This window comes from Cynocephalus volans, chromosome 6, assembly GCF_027409185.1.
Source record: "Cynocephalus volans isolate mCynVol1 chromosome 6, mCynVol1.pri, whole genome shotgun sequence".
In the NCBI taxonomy this organism is placed as follows: Eukaryota; Metazoa; Chordata; class Mammalia; order Dermoptera; family Cynocephalidae; genus Cynocephalus; species Cynocephalus volans.
In genome coordinates, this window is record NC_084465.1 from 32,234,800 (window position 1) to 32,258,562 (window position 23,763).

The 23,763-nt window shown below is 37.1% G+C and overlaps 1 protein-coding gene across 7 annotated transcripts in view; it reads right to left on the reverse strand.

Moving 5' to 3' along the window:
- Positions 1-23,763, reverse strand: part of ASB15 (ankyrin repeat and SOCS box containing 15) — a 45,189-nt gene that overhangs the window by 5,395 nt on the left and 16,031 nt on the right. For 3 of the 7 annotated variants that reach the window (XM_063100817.1, XM_063100816.1, XM_063100814.1), the window contains exons 2-11: positions 19,916-19,987; positions 14,220-14,328; positions 12,611-12,663; positions 12,389-12,520; positions 11,115-11,273; positions 7,765-8,010; positions 6,021-6,192; positions 3,575-4,145; positions 2,929-3,082; positions 95-193 (exon numbers count right to left, since the gene is read on the reverse strand). In XM_063100817.1, the coding sequence (XP_062956887.1) occupies positions 95-193; positions 2,929-3,082; positions 3,575-4,145; positions 6,021-6,192; positions 7,765-8,010; positions 11,115-11,273; positions 12,389-12,520; positions 12,611-12,663; positions 14,220-14,326 (1,693 nt within the window). In that variant the 5' untranslated portion in view covers positions 14,327-14,328; positions 19,916-19,987. Of the gene's footprint in view, positions 1-94; positions 194-2,453; positions 2,484-2,928; positions 3,083-3,574; positions 4,146-6,020; positions 6,193-7,764; positions 8,011-11,114; positions 11,274-12,388; positions 12,521-12,610; positions 12,664-14,219; positions 14,329-19,915; positions 19,988-23,763 lie in introns of all 7 variants that reach the window. The other 4 variants (XM_063100820.1, XM_063100819.1, XM_063100818.1 and 1 more) reach the window with 3 other exon arrangements.

Genomic DNA, 23,763 nt, shown 5'->3' on the forward strand with positions numbered 1-23,763 from the left:
TCCAAGCTTCTTCTGTAGAAACACACACACACACACAAAACACAGCACACATGCAACACACATACTATCAAGGTAAAATAACTTATGAGTTTACATTGATGCTTCCAGTTCAAATTCAGGACTACAGAATTTTTCTTTAACCTTCTCCGTAATACATCTGTATTTCTTTTCTTCCACGCTGACAATTCTGGTTCTCAAGGATGCAAAGAATAATGGAATTAGAATATACTTTAATTACTCATTTACTGAATACATCTCTCATTCTCAGCCTAACAATATTAATATTATGTCACCACCAATATTTTGAAATAAATGTTTATTTACCAATGTGTTAAAAAAATCATTGTGCCATATCTAGATTATCAGAGCACATAACCATTACATATTATATCTTCTCCCTTTAAACTTAGTTTTGGTATTCTGTTTAAATGCTAGTCCTGTTTTAGCTAGTCCTTATGTTGAAATCTCTCTAATCACTTTGGGTTGTCTAAAGGTCACTTCTTAGTGGATTCTTCAGAAGGCAATCAGCAGAACACTGTTTTCTGAGTTCTTGCATGCCGACAACAATTTGTCTGCATTAATCACTGGAAGTCAGTTTTGCTGTGTGCGCTTTCTTGGCTCACATTTTGCTTCCATGGGTAGTCCTGAATGTGTTACTCCATTTGATAATCCATTTTTTTCTTTCATAAGTCACTTATTTTATTTATTTATTTGTTTGTTTGTTTATTTGCCTACATGCCAAAGGATGTAGTGATTTATAACTTGTAGTTTCAAATCTTTCTGTTTTTGTATTTGTTCTGCTCCTTTGGATTTGGTTTTCCTTTTCAAGGAATCCTGTTATTGATATGTCGACTCTTCATTTCCTGTCTTCAGTATTTGTCACTGTCTTTCAAATCCTTTTATTTATTCCTTCATTCTATTTGATTTTTGCAATTTTCTTCCATTTCATCTTTTATTTCTCATAAGATATTATTTACTTTGTTAGTAGTTCTCATTTTTATTCTAGTTCAGCCTTCATATTTGGTATTAATTCTTTTTATTCCTAATTCTTTTCTCAGTTCTGTTACCTCATTTCTGAATTTTTTTCTAATTCTGACATGTTCTTTCATGTCTAGTCTCATATTTTCCTTAAGCCTTTTAGAAAATAGAAGGTTTCAGTTTTGATATTTTCTGAAAGTGGGTTTTTCTGGTGTGTTTTCATTGTCTGTGGGATATTATTCTGCTCCTCTTTCTGTTTTTTCTTATAATAACTGTGAGATTTAACTGTGATACTTTTCTGTTGCTCATTTGTATGTGAATTTAGTTTTCTTGAACTTTTAGAAGAATATTTGATTCGAGATAGTTCTAACTTTTCAGAGCTTCCTGTTCTATTGTTTTCTTGCAATGATTGAAAATAAGGTTTCCTGGTTCTGCTGCCACCCCCACTTTTATGTGGCCTCTTTCTTGTCCCTGTCTTGCTTGATTCTGATTTCACTCCCAATGTGGGCTTCAGGCCAGGGGTGGAGCTCTGAGAGGTCAGCCTGAAGAATTCAGAGGGTCTAGACTCTTTTGTAATTCCCCTTAGCCTTGGTTCCTTATTCATAAAAGTAAGCATGATAACACCTAACTCTACAATATTTAATGATGTATTTCACATAAACATTTCAGATACTTCACATAAACTTACCGTGTAATAAAAATAGTAATAATTTAGTTTGGAAATAGTTAAGTTTACTAAGTATTTTTAATATTCTAGACACTGTGCTAAGCACCTTATATGCATTATCTCTTTAAATCTCTACAACAACCTTATGAGATAAATACAATCCTAGCCCCATTTTTCAGTGGGAAAACCTAGGCATAAGTAATTTTCTCAAAATCACACAGGCTGTATAACTATTTTGGTCTTTTTACAGGAAATAAAATCTTCCTTCCCTCAGAGAAACAAAAATGATACAACAAATTGTTGCTTGTTTTCAGGAAAACATCAGACCTGAATGACATGTGCACTGTATAACCCAGCAATCCTGCTCCTAGGCAAACCCAGAATTCCATTCCATTCCAGGTCTATCTGACCCTAGAGTTCAATTTCTAGACTAACGATATTACATTATCCATTGTATTCTCTAAGATTCCCATTTCAGTTGCCACAAAGTCTCTTCTACTATAGAACCCACTCCAGGGGGAAGCTGATTTAGATATATTAAAAGTGCCAGATTATTTAAGTGTCATGTAAAGTTCTATGATGCTTCTTTGGGCTTCATAAAATCAATGTCCAAATAGGTTTTGAAAGTTCATTTTTCCAAGCATATTTTGAAAGAGAAAACAACTCTGATCTATGATCTTTCTTTCTATTTGCATTTAGAGTAATTTTAAATGTACTTTCATTGAAACTTTTATAATATGAGTCACTTTCATGATTATAACTAAACTTTCACCTAGAGAATGCAAAATGGTCTGTCTGTAATACAAACCTTTGATGGTAGAACTTTGTCAATAAAGACCTGAAAGAAAGCATGTCAAAAAGGATAATTCTAATTTTTTTCATTCATTTACTTACTCCATAAGTATTTATTACATATTTACTACTAACTAGGCATGATGCTAAGCCTTGAGAATACAAAAAGAAACAAAACAGATTCCTGTCCGCACGGAGATTGCAGTCTACATAATGTATGATGTTATAGAAGTTAATTTTCAAAAAAGTGAGTTATAGTCAGAATGTTAATATTGCTATAGATGTACTCATTATGCAATTATAGAGTTGGAAAATATCAAGAAAAACAAAAAATTATATCTTACAACAGAGGAAGAGTTAAGGATGATTTAAAAATCCACACAATTCTGAAAATAAAGTAGCACTAAAAAAAGTACCAATGAAGATGTTAAGCAACTTATCCCATATGCATTTTTAATAAAAACAATTGTAGGCAAAACTTTTGTTTTTACCTAGAATTTGGCGGATTTCTGGCCATTCTTTCTGTACTTCTAGTGCCGACTTCAGTTTCACACACAGAGGGACGTAATCCATGTAATCTATTAATACTCGAATAACACTGCCCACCAAGTGTTTCATCCAAGGAACTGTAATGAACTCACAGAACTGAGAGAATTGATAAAATTAAATTTAGTAGTAATTTTCATATACCATATACATCAACACTCAATTTTGCTATGAAAATTACTCTTTTCTTTTTAACAGGAAATAAAAGATCCCTTCTTGTAATAAACAAAAACGAAAAATAGTTTGCTTGTCTCTGTGAAACTATCAGCCCTGAATGCACAGCTTTGCTGTGACTGTAGTCAACATAACATGGAAGAATCATGCTTTTTTCCATTTAGCCTCAATAGTCTACCAAATAAACATAATTGCATACGTCCTAACATTCTTCTACCTTCAGTTTCCAGTTCAAGAAAAATAAAGAGCATCTTTTTTTGGCTAGCTTTATGCTTATATTCCCATATCACTGCAAACAAAAATTTAAGAATACAAGAAATTAGAGTTGACTTTTTTCTGGTAACATCTCTAAGTGGTTGAAAGTTGATAAGAGTTAGGATGATGACCCAAAATGAAAAAGGAGAGTATGTAACTCACCGGGTTGTCTTTTATTACACAAGATGTCCATCCTGGCAATACCTCCTCCTCTATCTCTGACCACACGAATGAATTTCCAAAGATGTCCCCATGCATGCAGTCAAAGCACATTTCCACTTGATAGCCATTATTCAGCAATAGCCTCAGCATCACCTCATCGTTTAGGGCATACTGAATGACACTGGGGAAACGAGTGTCATTTACATGCATGAAATAACAATTGACATTAGCTCCATGGAAGAGAAGCAGCCGTACAATTTCATGATTATTGGCCCTCACTGCCACAAGTAGACAGTTGAGGGGATCTAGGTTTGGGTCTGCACCTGCAGCCAGAAGGACTTCTGTGCAACGGATATCATTATTAGAAACAGCAAAATATAGCGCAGTCTTCCTCTCATCATCGTAGCTCTGGGAAATGTGGTCAGCAAGTAAGGTGTTGACATCAAAACCATTTTCAATGAGCAGTTCTAGGCACTGTGTATTTTGTCCATCTGCCGCTGAATGAATTGGTGTTAGCCCACTTTTCTGAATTGCATGTTTGGATGTTACTGGGATAAGATATTTCAGTGCGCTAAAAAAAAAAAAAAAAAAAAAGGCAAATATCTACATGTTACAAACAAAATCAAGAAATTAAATAAATCAGCTTCCTCACTAGGCAAGTGAATAGTGAATACAGTTTATTTAGTTTCTATTGTTTTTTCTAGATAGTCTTATACTGAAACAATTACACTTTGTTAAGCAACTGCTATTTAGTTTAGTGTAATTTAGTCAGTTTTGATTTAGCTTCCTATTCTAGATATTCCTGGAAAACGTGCTGGATCTTATATATTTGGACCTAGAATTGTTCCTTTGGAACTCCTCATTTTCCAATTCTTCTCTGGACAATACCATTTTTATAAGCAACCAATACTATCTAATAAAAAATTAAAATTAAAGTAAGCCTTTCCAATGCCATAGAATAACGCTTCACAATCTTGACCATTAGAATTGTGGAGTCATTGGGGCCGACCCCGTGGCTCACTCGGGAGAGTGCAGCACTGGGAGCACAGCGACGCCGCGGGTTCGGATCATCTATAGGGATGGCCGGTGGGCGACACCAAGCCAAGGGTTCCGATCCCCTTACCGGTCACACACACACAAAGAATTGTGGAGTCATTGGAAGTGAGAGCTGAAAGTAACCTTGGATATCCTTTAGTCCAGCTGTTTCATTTAACAGAACAGTGTGAAGTCTGGAGAGGTAAAATGACTTGTCCAAGGCCACACAGATTTAGAGCAAGGACTAGAATTTAAGCCTTTTGAATTCTCATTAATTATTCTTTTTTCACTGATTCCTAAGCAATCTCTTTTTAAATTCTGGCTATGTATATTCTGTTTCCACATCATTTGCAATGGAATATCAGCCAAAAGAAGAGTCTTTATTATTCCATCAACCTTTCATCAGTTCAATTAAGATAACTGACCGCGGCTGTGTTTCTAAATTCATGTAATAAATAGTTGTGAATTTCACACTTGACCAACTAGACATGTATGAGAACCACAAGCAAGGATAACTTGATCTCTTGTGCCTAATTCAGAGCTACCATGTGTGAATTTATGAAGACCGGGCGTAAATCCAGGTAAACTTTAACGACGTGTCACTTAGCATCAATTATGTGTCATTGGCCACTTAATTTAGCCAATGTGGCCACTGAAAATGATAAAGCCCAACTACTTCAAAGTTTTTGAACTTATGAAACATATTTAACTGCCTAAAACCATCTTCTCATGGTGTATAGTTTAATAGCGTGACTTTTGTGATTTAAAAATCTATCCAACCATTTGTATAGAATAAAGAAATCTAAACTTATAATGAAGACTTCCCATTCATGAATATATTTGACATTATACTGTGATATCCTGGAGATGCTAGGAAATAATTGGAATAATACTGATAGTATTTTTATACATTTTAATCCTTTGCCAAGGGCAAAGTTTTTAGAAACTCATTTTTTAACACATTCTTTAACATAAAGGCACTTGCGGGTGGCTTGTGAAGAATTCTCACTTATAACTCAATTCCTTTTAAAAGAGAGTTTCTTTTGGGCCAGCCACGTGGCTCACTCGGGAGAGCGCAGCGCTAGTAGCGCCGAGGCCACAGGTTCGGATCCTATATAGGGATGGCCGGTGGTGCGCTCACTGGCTGAGCGTGGTGTGGACCACACCAAGCCAAGGGTTATGATCCGGGTTTCTTTTCATTATAAAAGTAGTATAAATTTATTTGTAGAAGTACAAGAATATAAAAAGGAGGGAAATCAAACAAGTTCTAAGGATCTAAATGCAAAACTTGAGAACATTTTGTCTATTTTTCTTTGGATTTTGGAAGGTATTATATAGAGACTTGTGATTATACTACATATACAATTTTGCATTTTTAATTTGAGTGATCACCTTATAATTTATTACTCACAGATAATGCCCCTCATAGGCAGCTCGGTGTATAGGAAGATGCCCTGCTCTGTTGGGTACATTTCCGCTTCCCCCATATTCCAACAGGAGGGAAATGCAGTCAGGGTTGCCACCTCCTGCTGCCTCGAACAACACAGACGCGCCATCATCTGCCAAAGCCAACACATCACCACCTGGCAGCACAGAACACATGGATAACCGGAGAGCATTGTTAGGATAGTCCCCTTAACAGTAACATGTTGTTTCCTTTCTGGTTAAGACTTAAAAGTATAAAATTAAGAGCATTTATGTTCTCAATATTTTCTATAAACAGTTATACAGCATGCTTCATTTTATTAAAAAATCTTTGGGTCATAAAAATGTGAGATAAACCAACAAGTCAATTTTCACAATGGAAAAGTGCTTCCAGAAAAATGGATCGTTAGACTTTTTAAAGATAATAATTAACACTCTATTTCAATTCAACAAATATTTATTGACTGCCCTCTATGTGTAAGTACTATGTATGAGCCTAAGATGAATGTCTGACTTAAGGAGCTTAGAAGGGAAATGAAACAAAATATCCTCAGAGAGCACAAACTGTATGACATTCAAGTGACATCAGGACCAGGAGGTATGATGCTGCTCTGCTGCTTACTGGAAGAGTGACTGTCTAACTGCCTACTTCTATGAACCTCCTTTGTGCATCTATAAACTGGAGTAATACAGCTTATTTCACAGGGCTTATTTAATAATTAAATGAGGTTGTATGGGGAGGTAAAATGTTAGTCTTTCCCCACAGAGGATCCTTGGGGATCATGTGGTCTTAGACTTCATTTACAGATGAGGAAACTGATGACCAGACGTTTAAAAAACTAGGCTAGGGTCTCACAACAAGTAGGTGGCAGAAACCAGTTTAGGAATTATGTCTCTTAACTCCTGGTTCTATAGTGGTATAAAGCATGAGGGGGGGTTAAAGGAGGGCAATTAGGAAAGGATTTAGGAGGGAAGTGTCTCCAGAGATTGACTTTGAATTGTGCTCTGGCATTTTCCAGATAAGGACAAGGACCTGAACCAAACCCAGACAGAAGGAATGCCAGATATGTTTTGGAATACTGCTGGTCTATTTGGGCTGGATTAAAGAATACAAGATGGGAGTAGTGAGGGATAAACCTGAAAAAACCATTCAGGATGCTGCAGAAGGAATTGTTTTGAATAGTTTCTATGATGGTAGCTGTTCTGCAGGGAGAGGGACTGAGTTGCAGTATTTAGTATGGATTCTCTGATGGGGAGACTGGAAGCCTGGAGAGTGGTTAGGAAACAATTACACTGGTTAAGGGACGATGTGAGGGCCCAGTGCAGACGGATTGCAAAGGTGGGAACAAGAGAGATGCTATAGGACTTTGCGACTGTTTGGATTTGGGAAAGAAGGTGATGGAAATATTAGAGATAAATCCAAGCTTTTGGCCCTGGTTAAAGAGGGAAAAAAAGAAGGAATTCAGTTTAGAAGATGAGTGGGAGACCCTGGTGAGCCATCTCTGTGAAAACTGGGCTGTCCCTAGAGGGCAGTTGGGGCTGGGCTTGGTTTGTAGGTCACCCAGCATAGGGCTTAGCTGAGTTGTGGATAGAGGTCTATCGAGGGGGCTGGCACGAAAGCCTGATGCCCAGTTTCATTCAGGGGAGCAAGATGAGATAGTGAGGGATGGAGGAAAGGAGAGCCTGAGAGGCAGGACAGAAATAAGGAAAGTTAATTCCTTTCCACATACCTTTGTGGATTAGATGTTCTAACACGTCACAGTGACCATACTCAGCTGCAACACCTAATGGTGTGACTCCAAATCCATCTCTCAGGTGAACGTTGCCTCCATGTTTCAGCAGCAGAGCTATGATGTCCTTTCTGCCCTGCTTGGCTGCTTCATGCATTGCCGACCATCGCTTGACACAGGGCTGGTCAAGGCTGCTGTTGTGCTTGATTAGAGCAGACACCATGTCATAGGAACCCTTTTTTACAGCTGAAACATGATTTTTAAAAAGAAGAGCCAACAGTAGGCATATTAACATGAACACTTTAGAAGTTATTAAATTAATTACCAAATTTAACAGCAGAATAGATATTGGCTATTCCCTTTTCTTTTACAAGGAGATGTTGTATTTCTCAGACCCCTTCTATTTCTCATACCCAAATTTTTATTTGTGGGGTATAAGTATGTAAGATGATACTAGCTTTTCTTTAAGACCCAGAGGAGGGTTAAGAGTTTCATGGAAAATAGTGCACATCACTAGGACAGAAAGCTGTGTGTATTTTTCTAAACTTTAATCTCTTCACTAACAAAAGGTAAATAACATCTGATGTTGAGTTGTGTAAATTGATGCATGTATATAAAATGCTTAGTATAGCACCGAGTATAGAATAGGTGTTCAATAAATGATTATCATTATTAATATAATTTTATCACTTCTAGGATTCTGGAGCCCCATATATAAATAATATTTATCACGTTTTCTTCTATAGAAACAAGTTCCTCCCCCGCCCCAAAAGATAGCAGCAAGTATTAAATGAACTTCTCTTTTAGTGGGAGGTTATCAATAGGACTCTTTAGAATCTAGATAGGTCAGTTGTTCTAAATGGGTAAAGTATATGACAGCTACATACTTCAGAATTTCACTAAATCAGATGTCTCTCTTTCCCTCTGCATGTCTTTGACAGCTGAAATCATAATGTTGAAAGTTTTTCTTCCCTTTTAGATTATTAAAAGATAGTCCTAACTTTGATGTAAATACTTCTGAAAGGTGTAACACATTTTTTCTCTTGTCAATAAGCAAAATCTTAATAAGAAACAGATCAGTTACAGTCACTCATTTGTTCATTCACTCATTCATTCGTTAATTCAGTTAATCCATGCTAACTATATGAAAGGCTGTGTTAGGCACTGTGGACAGCAGGAAAAAGATTTCTTTCTCACTTGTGAAATTTACAGGCTAGAGAAAAAGCCTACATTGTCTTCCGTTTGAAGAGAGACTCAAAATCTGGGCCTTTGCTGGGAAAAACAGGAAGAGAGAGAGAACACAGACCACATAGAACACTCTGGGCAGCGAGGAGGCAGAATGCAGAAAGGAACTAAGGCCAAGGCGAGGGAGGCAGCTCCAAATGGCATAATAGGAAGATGAAGACAAACGCTGCCTGCTTCACTTGGAGGCAGGCAAGCCATCACTGCAGTGAGATTCCAGCTTTCCTCCTGACCACTGTCTCAAGTAGAGTCTGTCGACAAATGCCTCTCTCTGAATTGCCCATCTGCCACTGGCAGCCTAATTACAGTGAATTGCCTCATCCTAGCCGGTGTTATTGCAGAACAAACATCAAGCAAGCTAAACAAACCAAGAGAAATGCTTCTTCATTTATTGCCTTGCTCCTATTGCAGTTTTTTATAATTAGCAAAAAATGTATTAAAATAATGAACCTCTTGATCTGTTTTTCTTTTGTCTGACTCAGAGATCATATTGATTACTGGTATTAGTCTTCATGAATATAACAACATAGACAGGACATCTTCACCTTAAAACAATATTTAAAATATCAAAACTTTACTTCCAATTTGATTTTTTGGAACTAAGCATGTATTTCCCATAGAAATAATAATGCAAGTGGTAGAAAACCCTTCCCAAGCTAACCCACGAAGACATTCTTAACCAATAAATGACTGAAATAATAAAAACTCATAAGCCACATTATTGGTGTAACATAAATGATTAAGTAAACTAAGAATTTAAAAATTTTGAAGTTTTATATATATGTTGTATCTATTTTTAATTCTTTAGAATTTAAAAATTTTAAATTTAGAATTCTTTACAAATTCTTCAGTATTTTTAAAATTCTTCAATATCAATGCTTAAAGAAAACCAAGCTTAAGTGGAAGAGTCTAGGAAATTAGATGGAGAATTTTGTGTAGAAGAGGAAGATTTGTCCATTCATCTTTCTACCCACGCTGCCCAGCACAGCATCTGGCTTAAGGTGACTTCTCAATAAATGCTTGTTGCATTGATGTTGTTGAATTTATGCCATCAAATGTTAATATTTTACTAATGTTCTGACTTTTCTCAGTTTTCTTTTAACAATATTCAGGTTGTTTTAAACATTCTGGTGATTCTCCTGTGAATAGGAGCTGCGGTGGTGCTTAACTAGCTACGATCTTGGCTTGTGGTGCTTTATCTTCCTCTACAGTTGCGGGTAAATAATCTTAGGGCCCTTCATCCTCCTCCTGTCACACATACACTTTCTCTCCTGAGCACCTGTCACCTGTAAGGGCTTTATATGTATTTTCTCTAATTTTCATAACTATTCTGTCTGGTAGGTGTTGTATTTGCACTTTACATGTGAGAAAACTAAGGCCGGTGATTGCAATCTCACAGCTAGGCTTTAAATCCACAGATCTCAGGTTCCAAAGCCCAGATTCTTACTCCATCACTTTGTGGTCCTAAGAGAAAGGAAATGTTATCTCTGGTCATTTGTAGTTAACCTCATCTCTCTCCACTCCCACAAACAGACCTGCCAACAAATAGCAGGATATGTAAGACTGAGAAGAAGCTGATAAATAACACCTTCACATTTACCATCCTTGCTTCATTGTGTTACAGCTGTGAACTCCCTCATAGGTGCCAATCTCTGCAACTGTGTGCTCAAAATCTGCTGGATCCACTTCCTTCCAGTTTGGCCTGATCATTCTGATGTGGACCTGATGTCTCTCTTTGGAGTCCCCTTTCTGACTCTTTCTTCTGGCTACTTATTGCACAGACCACCCCCCTTACAACTGGACCCTACCTAGAGAATATCCCTTTAGAACTGGCACCTCTGCCCTCATGAAGCTAGATGAGGTCCCTCCTGGTTAGTTGCACTCTATAATTGGGTGCTGAAGGATGAAGCCATCTTTCACATTTGACTTCTTTGTGGGATAGGAAAACAAAATCACAGGGCAGGAAATGGGGGTTAGGGAAAGAGAGGGAATGGAACAACCTGAGGTCACATAATTTTAGCCAATATATAGTCGTTTCCAATAAATACTCATTACATTTTTATCATTTGTTTCAAACTATAAAAGTTCTAGGAAAAAAGGCCATTTACCAATCAGGAGGGGCGTCTCTCCTTTGTCATTTTTGGTGTTGGGCCATACTCCCTTTTCTAGTAAAGTTCTTACATTCTCCACTAGACCAGCTTTCACTGCCAAAGTCAAGGGCGTTTCTCCATCACCAGTCTTGAATTCCCAGAGTGTTTTATAGGATGCTGAGATGCAAAAGCATTGTATTGAAAAGTTAAGAATGTTTACTTAAAGAATATCACATAGATCAGAATAACTCAAAATTATATACATCACGTTGAAAAAAATCAATTGATGAAAGGGGGAAGACTAAAAGGAAATACAATAAAAGTTTACCAAATGATGGTGAAGATAAGCAGGTGTACACAGACTTGCTAATTAAATCGACAGCTAGAAAACCAACATCTGTGTTTCAACCTGCTCTTTCTTTAAAAAAAAAAAAACAGGTTGCTAATTCCTGTATCTTAATTCATTGTAAAACAACTCTCTGATCCTTTGTATTATTATTTAAATTGCATCTGAAATTGTTTTTTGTCAAATGGAGTCTGTAAATGTGGGAATGAGAATGTATTTGAATGAATGTATCATTATGTCCGAATGTGATAGGACAGAAATATCAACCTTAACCTTATCTATGTTTGTATGTCTAGCTGTCTAGTTTTCTAGCTGGCTGACTGGATAGCTAATTATCAGATATTTATTATTATCTCCCAGAACATAGAATTAGCAAGCAACATTGAAAGTTGAGAGATAGGGCACTCTCAAAGTGTTCTGTAAGATGCCAAGATGTGAAAAACACTGTGTATAAAAGTTATTAGTAGTGTTTAACACTGGGTTGATTTACCACAATATTAGTTAATTCTTACTTTATAAAAAATTAATATAATATAAGGGCAAAGACTGTAAGTATTACTTCTTGTACCATTTAATAATCTTTTGGAAACTAACTCAGGAGATAGCTCATTATAAAAAATTAAAAACGGAATTCCAAAAGAAAAAGCTTTATACTTAAGTCAATTAATTCACGATATAAACAAACTTTTATTACTTTTAGGTGATAGCCACACTTTCCCACCAACCCATGTCACATTCTTAGATAAAGGGATGCAAAGGTGAGCCCTGAACATCACAAAATGTGGTAATTTTTCTTCTCTGAGTTTAAATCATGGGTACTGCCTTTTTCAAATTTCAAAGAATCTTTAATTCTGCTTTTCCTTTGTGCTTATTATGTTTATTAGAAACACTCATAACTTCTGCATTCTTGCTCTGGTTTGGTCAAAGGGGTTTTATGTTCTCTTACCATCCAGAACAATCTCAAGTATTTGTTGAATGGGTTGAACAACAGCTTCATGCAATGGAAACCATCCTTTTTCATCAGCTTCATCCAAAGCATATTTAAATTTCACATATTCCTGGAGCTCAAGAATGTGACCTAAATTAAACATATGGACTGATCACAAATATCTATCTTTGCAAGGCAGAAACTTCAATCCATCTTACTGTAGACAATACACTCATTTACCTTGTTTTATGGCCTCGACAAGTTTTCTGTTTTGATCACTTAGCGGTACAAATCTACCAGAGAAAGAAAAGCCATATTTATACTAGTGGCATATTTTAAAAAAATTTTTTTTCTAATTTATTTTGAGTTTTTTGTACATAATTTTGATAATCAGGATATGTAGGGAATGTACACAATTGATTTTGTCTGCTTTAAAAATGTAAATGTCTAGGAGTCATATATATATGAGACATGCTGGACCTAAGAACATTAGTGAAAATGACATAGTACAAGATTATGATGCTATCTCTGAGATACCTCTAAGCCATGAAAAAGGAATAAACAACTGGGGACAGAGTCTGAAGATCTGGGTTCAGGTCACAGCCTGCTTTTGTGATCTGGTAGGGAGCGGGGAGGGAGCAAGGCAAATAGCCTCTCTGGGTGTTGGTTTTTTATCAGAAAAATGATAGACTTAAATGGAAAGATCACTAAGGCTTTTTTCAACTTTGATAACTATGCTCAATAAATGTTTGTGCTTTGAACTTAATAATTTGCTAATTAGACGCTTACTTGGGAGCTTATGGTCTACAATGCATGTTAGAGTCTTTAATCAACTGATCCACAAATGAAAATAGGCAGAGCATTTATTGAACAAACTCCTAATCACTGGCTCGGCAGCTCATGATTTAATCCCTCATGGCAATTCTCTGGCATGTGTATTGATTAAATGCAAACAAGGAATTTCATAACAGATTTATTAATTCTATTAAGCAGAAACATTTGCTAGCATTCTAGGGTTGCAAATGCCTTCTGGGGAACTCTAAAATTCTAAAATCTGTTGGAGATAAGAGAAAAGTTAAAAAGACTAGAAATTTAAATGTAATATGTTCATTTTTTAAAAGCTCAAAAGCAATAATTTTATAACACTGAATCTATTCAAAGCACTACTAAATTCCAGATTACAAGATTCAAAATACTGTAATAGAATGTAAAGGTAAGCTAAAATTTATTTTTGATCGAAGTATATGTGTGTCGTTCAAGACAGAAGCTTGCTATTGCCGTTTTAAATTCTATAATTTGTTAACTTCTGTCATTTGGATAGCAGATAATTAAATAGGTAGTGATTTATATATTACCTTGTCATATATAATAAAAGCCTACGACTCTTTTTACATTTATTGAACTTATGGGCTAGGTGGGTTTGCATTATTCTTAATATTTTCAAGATGCAAAAATAGAGATATCTGAGTCAGTAGCAGAACAGGCTGTAGAATATACAGAGCTCTGTCTGTACATTGTTTGTATAAACTGTATTTGCAAATTTGTTCAAAATACTCATCCTTTCTTGACTCCATGTTAATTTGGAAAAATAGGTAATCCTATACAACCAAATTCAAATAGGAATTTCCCATCTGGGTTGTTTTCGTTTTCTACATGAGGTGGGTATTAGTGGAAGATCAGATTGATAAAACTTCTGCACAGTGGCCCTTTAAAGCCATTAGATTTCCTGCCAGAAAAGAAGGGTAAGAATTTTGCTAGAGAAGGAGGCAGAAAAGAGTGTTCATTTTATCTTACAACAAAATGAATGCCATAAAGAAATTTTGTTGAGGATAGTCTATTTAAGTACTACCTATCGGGATAAAATATGGTCTTGCTGGCTTCGATGGATTCTTCGATACTGAGCTGAATATCATAACTTGCAAGATGGTCTTCATCGAGATCATCATCAGTATCCATGCCTGGATGCAATTTTGAAAGAGGCAATTTCTTATTATTAACAAATGACACACAAGAGCATATAGAGTTAACATAAAAAATGCAAAATGAAAAATTAAACTGCATTTACTTTTCCCTATTTAACAAATCAAATACAGTTAACATTTCAATTTGTATTATATATGAGGTTATTTTATTAATTTAAAGTGTTCTAACTTTTGCAGCTTTTAATTACCTGCCCTGTGGGTGTCTGCATTTTCTTTTGACTTTCTTTTCAGTAATGGCTGCAGTTGAGCTTATAAGAATTCACTTTTTCTGAGCATCGATTTACAGTAATTATGGCCCATGAGTTTTCTCAGACACTGCTGTACACAGCTTTTTTTCTTAAAACTGAACCCAAGGAGGACGAGTGATTCAGTAGCAGTAATAGAGAACAGCAATCCTTTTGCATTCTTTACAAACCAGCAATGGTTTAAGTTGGCTGCCTTGAATTGCAGCTATTTCTGCATTTGTGTTCAAATTCTTCTAACAGACTCTACGTTGTTTGAGATGAAGGCTCTGCCTCACTCATCTCGGCATCTCCTGCAACTCTAGAAGGTGCTTGGCTCAGGGAAGCTTCTCAACCAACATTTGCTGAGTTGAATTGAAATAGAGAGAACAGCAGGAACCTCACAAATGTAGTGGCCTGGCCTTGCCCCTTTCCCCTATCGGAAAATTTGATCGGGGGCAAAGAAGACACTAAGGAAATTTTAAATGGAAGAAACTGAGAACTTCAACAATTCTTCTTCCTGAGAAACTACTATCTGGTCTCAAGTATGAAGCAAACAGGTTTCAAAATTTCAAAGCTTTAAGGTAAGATAGGAGGTTATTTTGACAAAAACAGCCTTGAGCACATAGAATGCTTACTTACTGACTCACTCTGTTGGGTGTGATAATCCACACGGCTGCCTGGGTTCTCCAGGAATCCATCCCTATGGACTTGTGCTACTTGTATTCCCGGCTAGGGAAGGACCCTTTCAGACACCTTGGCAGAAGGGCATCCTTAATACACTTAGGGATGCTAGAACTGCTACAGGCATGATAAAGACCAGCTCTACTAAGTAAGTCTTAATTGTGGGAACTGTCAGCAGGTAAATCAACCTGGCAAACAGTAAGTGGAGTTAAAATGAACTCCTGATTTCAAGAAAAGAGTCAAAAACAGAGTTTTCTGGGCTGACTTACATAATTTATTAATGATTATTTCAGTTCTCCATAATCCACCCATTTGTGTCAACCGAATCATAGGCATGAATGGGTGTGCAGGATGTGCACTACACAGCTGTTGCTGGTTCAGGAAATCCAGCCACACCTCCTCTAACTGAACTGTGCACTCTGGCAGAGCACTATGTCTTCCCCAAGGAGGAAGCATCTTTTGCATTTGCACCAAAGTGCTTATGGCCTGTGGCATTCCTGAAGTCACCTGAGCATTTTTTAACAACGTTAAACAAAAATAGGACTAATTATTTAGTGCTCTGGATAATAAATGAGCAAAGATAGACATATGCCATTTACCAGAGTGAAAGGGCCTCAGGATTTGATTGTTCTTAAGAAAGGATAGGGCTACTATGGCTGTGAGGTTAATGATGCTTCTTGAACTTAGAACAGCTACTGTTTGGTACCATTTTTTTGTTTGTTTTTTGGCTTGTCTTACAGAGAAAGTTGTAAGGTCTGCATGGTCTGAGAATATCCTTTGAACAGTTGAGATAAGGACCATCTTAACTCCATCTGCAGACCAGAGACCAGCCCTCCTGTAAATTCCTCATTCCTTCTCCTACACAGTTTTATCCATTACAAACCACTGCTCTTGACTGGCCCATCTCCCTTGAAATTAATACACAAAAATGTACATTATTTCTCATTGGCTTATTTCTTCCAAATAGCCAAATAGAAGAGTGAGTATCTCTCATTACTATTGAGTCCACTGCTTTATCTTATTTAGAGAGAAAATTTAGAAGATGTAGAAGTCAAAATAGTTCTGCAGCTGGGTTGACCAACCAATATAAAACTGTCTTTGATTCATGGTACTTTTTAGGCTAAAATGTACTCTCTGTGAAATTTTACATCGTAGTGCATCTGTTCAAGGGGAGGAAAACAAAACAGTGTTTATAGGTAATCTCGAACTCTGAGGACAGTTCTACACTCTAGTAGCCAAGGTCCCTGACCTGTGGACAGACTGCACATGAACTCAGTGGCATCCTTATGATTTTATTGTTCATTGTGCTGTACCAGGGGCCTTACTATCACTTCAGAACAGAAGGGATAGAAAAGTGATACAGTTTGGTGACTGCACGTGAGATAGCAACAGTGTTCCACCAAGTGTGTTCACTCCCGCAGTGATATCGTCGTCTCCTCACAAGGCCAGTGTGAGTCCTAGGGATCCTACCCACCAAATAGATCCAAATGGTATTTGATTTTTTTATTGACTGTTTATTGATTCATTGTCTGTCCCCACCTCCTAAAATACAACCAAATAAGAGTAGGGAATTAGTCTGCATCCTTAGTGCCTAGACAAATTTTTTGTGGCCTCTAAAAGTGCATTGAATAAATGAATTCATGAGTTAACAAATGCACGCTAAAACATAATCCAGGCTCTGTTTTGTTCTTAGAACTGGCCATTTCCCTCAGCTATGGAGTCTTTCTTCCAACTAAACAACTGCAATTGCTCACTCTGTGCTTGGCTTCATCTTTCCCATTTCTGTGCTTTTACATCTTCTTCTTCTTCATCCACGAGGCTCTCCAGCTGTTCCACACCCGTGGCTCACACTGCCTCGAGCTGGGCTCGGGACTCTCCTCCTATGGAAGTCCTTGCTAGAAGTCTTCAGTTCCTCTGCAGCCTTCTTTATCTGTGAATATCTCCTCTTACATAATATTTTTCCAACATTTAGATTTACACTCAGTCATTCTGTATTGGCTTTGCTAGTTCTTCACATATTTGTGTTTTGTGTTCTCATTTGGACTACTAGTTTTCTGAAGGGGGAAAAAAACCCTTAGTTTCTTTCTCTTTTATGTCTTTTCCCTCTATTCCCATTCCTAGCCAACTATAGCCCGTGGCTGCACTCAGTGGTCACTGGAAAAAAGTTGTTGACTCATTGTCAGTGGCCAAGCACTGAGACCTTCAGACAGCACAATTAGATGACAAAGTTAAACCTGTGGTGATAGAAGGTTGGCATGATTCTGGGATTAGTAATGGGATACAAAGCCTTTCACCTATTTAAATCACCAGCTTCAATCTAATCCTGTGTAAAATGTGGGCTTCCAGTATGTGAAAATTCTGAGTTGGTCTATGGAAAGTTTTTTGTTCTTTTTTTTAAATGTTCTTTTAACTAACACCAAGAAGAACGTTATCTAGGCTCTTACCTGTTTTGCCTTGCTAATGACAGTAGGGTAAAAGTGGTGGGGAAACTGTTTACTATGCAGAACAACTCCAACACAATACAGGCTGTCTCCAGCCTTTTACTGGAAGCTTGGCATGAAGTGAAGATCTGTGTGCAGGTGCCCTAAGGTGTCGGACAGACAGTCAAAAACACATTTTTGGAATGGACTTAGAGATATCAAGATGCAATGAGAAAGGCCAGAGGAGAGTTATTTATCTGTGCCTCAGATTTAAAATGACTAGGGCTCAGTCCCTACTGAGGGCCAGCAACAGTCTATTGGGAATTATTTCAATAAAGCACCACTCAGGAGTATGAGGAAAGGCCAGATAATACTTTGACTCCTTTTAAGACCTATTCACGGGTGTCCCACTTCCCTGCCTAGAAAAATTAATTGATTCTTTCTTGATAATATTTTAACACTCAATCTTATTCTGGAAAAACCCATTAGTGAGATCATTTATTTTCCATACGTAGCTGGTTTACAAAATAATTGGGGGAATCATATCATACAATTAGCCTTTTCATTTAAAGCACCAGTTAAGCTTGCTTAGGGTCAGGAACACATTTGATGAAAGCTATGGATTCTTTCTCCAAAGGGACACATGCCTTTCAAAATTTTGCATATAATTTTAGGGAACTCATGAAACTTCGGGAGCTTTTTCTTGCACTCCTGGTAAAGAAAAAAAAATCTCTAAATTAAGAATTTCTAAATGCTAAATGTCAAATATATTATTCAGATATCTATAATTATTAGTTTACTTTACAGATGGGATGAGTTAAATCCTAAATTTAGATAGTAGGAAAAGGATAAGTTTAGTGATCATGTGAATTTTAGAATATGTTTGGTCATAATAAAAATGTTGATAAAAATAATAACCATAAATTACCAAGTGATTGCTTTGTTTCAAACACCGTGCAAAGCATTTTGCATATACCAACTTGCTCTAAATCCTCACTCTAATTCTATGTCATAGGTATTACAGATTCATTTTACATTAGTGAAAATTTAGGCTTCAAGAGGTTAAAAGATACACCCAGTGTCACAGAGCCTGATAAGAAGAATCTGGACAGAAGAGGGAATATCTTCACTTTTAAGGTCTTTCAGAAGTTTCAGAATTTACAGGAAAACATCCCAGACTGTTGCCTTTAAAAGAAAACACTTTGATCTTGCTCTTAACAGCCAGCTCTTGATGACAATAACTTCCAAAAATAAAAAATAGCTTCCAGGGACACATGAATCTTTTTCTTTGGCTCTATGCAATAAGGCTTTGTGTTGCTTACGGTGGTATGAGGTGTCCTAAGCTTGCTTTCATTCTGTACTTATTGTCTTGGAGTCTAAAGATTACTTTCCAAAAAATAGGATCAACATTCCAGTTGGTGCCTGACTGAAGTGGTCAGGAGGCTGGCATGACGTTGCAAGGTATGAGGCAGGAATGAACACGAGTGTATGGTACCTCTTTGCCAAACTACCTCCAATCCATGATCCGTGCTCATTCCTTACCGTTAAGGTGGTTGGCAAATTTGTGACACCCCTCAGAGCTTCTTTTGAAACATGGTAGCTCCCACAGCACAGAACCAAGGTTTTCCTTTCCCCTGAACAAGGATGAATATAACTTTGTTCCCCATAAATTGTTTAGATCACTTATTCCTGGTTATATCCAAGTCTGTTTACCCCACCTACCCTCACACTCTGTCTTGTGTACTATAAAATTGGAATGTTCTTCAAGGGTCCAAAGCGAGGCTGGCCTTAAGAGTACATAGAGTGGGACAGTTGCTTCCATGGTGCAAGAAAAGGCTCTGTGTCCATAAATACCACACTGCCCCCAGCACCTGTCACACCAATGTCATTCTGTAACATCAGTAAGAGATTCTGTCCTTTAGGACTTATTCTTCTATCCAGCATCCCTTTAAAACTGACAATAGCACCATACTGGCCCCCAGTGTAAAAACAGGATCTCTTGGCATAGTTACTGGGGGTGGCCTGAGGCTGGAAGGATGGCAGAGGTCTGAGACTGAGATCTAGGGGGAAGTGATAGTGATATCAGGGGATAAGAAAAGGGCATTACAGTAAAATTTGATTTGTTTTACAATTTTACACAAGACCGGCCAAAACAGAGACACCGGGGTTCTGAATAAGTTGCAGGTTTCCAAAGTGTGTCACAAGGAATAGTGATTCCCCAAGGAATTTTTCTTTTACCTGGAAACTGCTATGGTTCTTGAGTGATGAGTTCCTTTACTGGAGGTCCCGGAGAAATCATCAGAATTTATCCTATCAGAGGAAGAGCAAAAGTTAAGGGACATTTTCATTTTTTCATATTGTTAAGAAAATATAGTTGTTATATATAAAACAATGCTAATTCTCATTTTTCTGTACTATGACCATTTATATGTATAATTTTAGAGATACAGTGAAATTAATATAAAAAGTTTTTGTAATATCTTTGGCATTTATTTAGTGCCTACATACTTTTATTTTTTCAGAATCCTGTAGCACAAAGTGACAAGTCAGATAAATGGCTTCATTAGGCTGATTTCAGCAACAATTCAACTAGTCCCCAAGAGCTCTCAGAGAGAGGTCTAACTCCATCATAATTGGGTTCCACTCCAGTCACTTACTCACTTACAAGTAATAAGTTACAGCAATTCCCTCTTTATGGTATTTGCCTTTTCTACTAGAGAGAAATCCTATGGATGATGGAGAGAACTAGATAGTTTAAACAGCACCTTTTTTTTAACAGCACAATATGTTCTACTGATAAATATCACACACACACACACCCCTACAATCTTAGTCTTGAAAACAACTGCTGTTTTTTTATGTTGCCTCAAAGAAATACAACTCAACATTTTAGAAAAAGGATATGAAAAGGAAAAATGGACATATTGATCTCTAGACACTAAGTGTGATATCTGGCATGTGATGACAATTCAGTAAGTATTTGCTGAATGAATGAATATTTGAGTGATCAAATATACACTACTCTTTTAGTCTCGGCCAACCTAAATACCTATCGATGGATGATTGAATAAGGAAACTGTGGTATATATACACTATGGCATACGACTCTGCCATAAAAAAGAATGAAATTCTCCCATTTGCAACAATGTGGATGAGCCTGGAGAAACTTACGTTGAGTGAAATAAGCAAAGCACTGAGGGATAAATATCACATGTACTCACTCACATGTGGGAGCTAAGAGAGAAAGAAGGAAGGAAGGAAAGAAAGACCACAGTGGTGCGTTGGAATTGCAGAGGGAGAGAACATTCCTTGAGCTACAAAGAGAGTGGGGGGAAGAAGGGGAAGGGAGAGAGAGGTTGGGGATAATTGGGTGGGGGACATGAGGTATAATTGCAATTTGTGGTAATGGGTATGCTGCCGGTATGAATCTGGCCTTCACATCTTCAGCACAAGGGGTGACAATCAGCTTTGTATCTCACGACTGTTCAAAACCAATAAAAAACAAAACAAAACAACAACAACAAAAACCCCCAAATATACACTACTCTTAAAATTAGCCAAAGAATAGATATTTCCCCTTTAGATCATGCATATGGTTTTGCCAAATTCACATCCAATTTTGATACTCCACTGATTAATGCTTAATTTCTATGTAAATACATTAATGATAGAATCAGTTATACTGGTTTTGCTTATCTCTAGCTTATATTTCAAAGTAGCAATTTTTACTCTCTACTATTTGATTTCCAAGTCAAATTCAATCATGACAGAAATGCAGGAAAATGGATTTCAGCTTTTGAAAACAGCACTCACAACAGTATAAGAAGGAGCTTTAGGTTTCAAGTTTGTGGATTTCAAGGGGAATGTAAACTTACAGAATAGCAGAGTAGAGCAAATGGCCCGTAGGAAGGTACCTTATTGATAGACGTGTCTTTATCACAACCTAGTGTGATAATATGATTTTTAAAAAAGCCCTATCCTTTGAAATTCTGTGTCTAGGAATCTATCTTGTAGAAATAATCAGAAATATGGAAAAAGATTTGTATGTGAGACTATTCATCTCAACTGTATTTAAATTGACAAAATGTTAGAAACAATGGCAATATCCAACAATAGGGAATTTGTATGAGACACTATTGTATACACAAGCAGTGGAATACTAACACAGTTTATACACTTATTAAAATTCATTTATTTGAGGAATATTTATTTACATTTTATTTTATTTTATTTATTTAATTTAATTTTATTTTATTGGCAGCTGGCTGGTACGGGGATCTGAACCTTTGAGATGGTGTTACAATGCCGCACTCTTAACAAACTGAGCTCACTGCCTTGCCCTACTTGAAGAATATTTAATGACATGTCATATTTAAGAAAGATGTTCATTTAACCAACTAAGACCAGCCACTTTTAAAGAACTAAGATTTACTATTTTTTCAAGTTTATAATTAAAAATTGTGTCAGGTCTGCCGCCGGCCAACCCGAGCAACCCTTAGCCTCGTTCCTTTTGGTGGGTGAGCGAATGGCCCGGGATTCCTCTTTCTCTCCTGTCCCCTTTGGAAGGAGACGGGGGAAGAGAGCCGTGAAGAGAGGTGAGCACACCGCTGGCCCCAACCCAGCCTGGTCAAAGGACACTCAGACACGGCGGGGGTTCTGTCGAGCACTGTCGAGCAGTTCCGCTTATCACCACACAAGCACTTGCTTTTAAAGGCAGATGGGGAAGGGAGGTTTTTTACATAATCTTATCAGCTTAAAGGTCAAGAGAGCATGCATCCTGTCTCAATGCCTAGCTATTGCAAACACGAGCGCAGAAGTGTGTATTTGGCCAATAAGGGCTAAGGCAAGGTTCCCACAGACACCCCCACCCTACTTCCTCCTGGCGCCATCTTAGGCCGCCACGTTAATACGCCCTTGTGGGCCCATAATGGCGCCACTTATAATGTCACTTAAGGTGGTGTTAGTTTTTAAGGCCCGACAAAATTGTATGTCTTTAAGGTATACCACTTGATTATTTGATCTACATATATATTGTGAAATATTCACCACAATCAAACTAATTTAAAAATCCATCACCTCACATACCTTTTGCTGGGGAGTGGGGGGGGTATAACTGTTACCAAAAACAGTGTGCAGTTTCCTCAAAAACTTAAAAATAGTACTACTTAATGATCCAGCAATCCCACTTCTGGGTATTTATCCAAAGGAATTGAAATCAGTATCTCAAAGAGATATCTGCACTCTTATATGTTTATGTTATTTCTAATGTTTTGGCAATAGGCAAGGTATGGAAACAAACTAAGTTTCCATTAGGGGATGAATGGAGAAAATGTGCTATGTATTTACAACAGAATATTATTTGGCCTTGAAAGAAAAAGAAAATCCTTCCATTTGTGACAACATGGATGAACGTGGAGGCCCTTATGCTAGATGAAATAAGCCAGACACAGAGAGACAAATACTGCAAGATGCCACTTGTATGTGGAATCTAAAAAAGTTGAACCCATAAAAACAGGGTAGAATGGTGGTTGTCAGGGGCTCGGGGAGGGGGTATAGGGAAATGTTGGCCAAGGGGTACAGAGTTTCAGTTAAACAGGGTGAATTAATTCTAGAGATCTAATGTACAACAATGTGACTACAGTAAACAATATTCTACTGCATACTTGAAATTTGCTAAGAAGGTAAATTTAAATTTAAGTGTTTTTTACCACCACCAACAACAAAAAAAAGGAATTGAGATTGACTTTATGGAGCCAAATCTCACAAAGTCCTTTCAGGAAAACTGGTCTGGTACTACCTCTCAGGGCTGAGCAGGCTAGGAACCTTGGCCTTGAGAGGAGAGGAAACTGCTCAAATTTATAGTAAAGCAGGTAAAACCTGGTGGGGAGAGTTTCTCGGCTTGGGAAGGAGCAGAAATCTGAATGACTGATCTATTTCTCTGAATCATCCAAGCAGAGGCTTCGGTACCTAAGTTATTATATCTGTTTGCATGAAACCAAAAATTTATTTTCCACGAATTAATGAGTAGTGGCTCCTGAAGAAGGTGAGACCTGTTACAGATAATAAAAAAAGCTACTTTTAGTTTA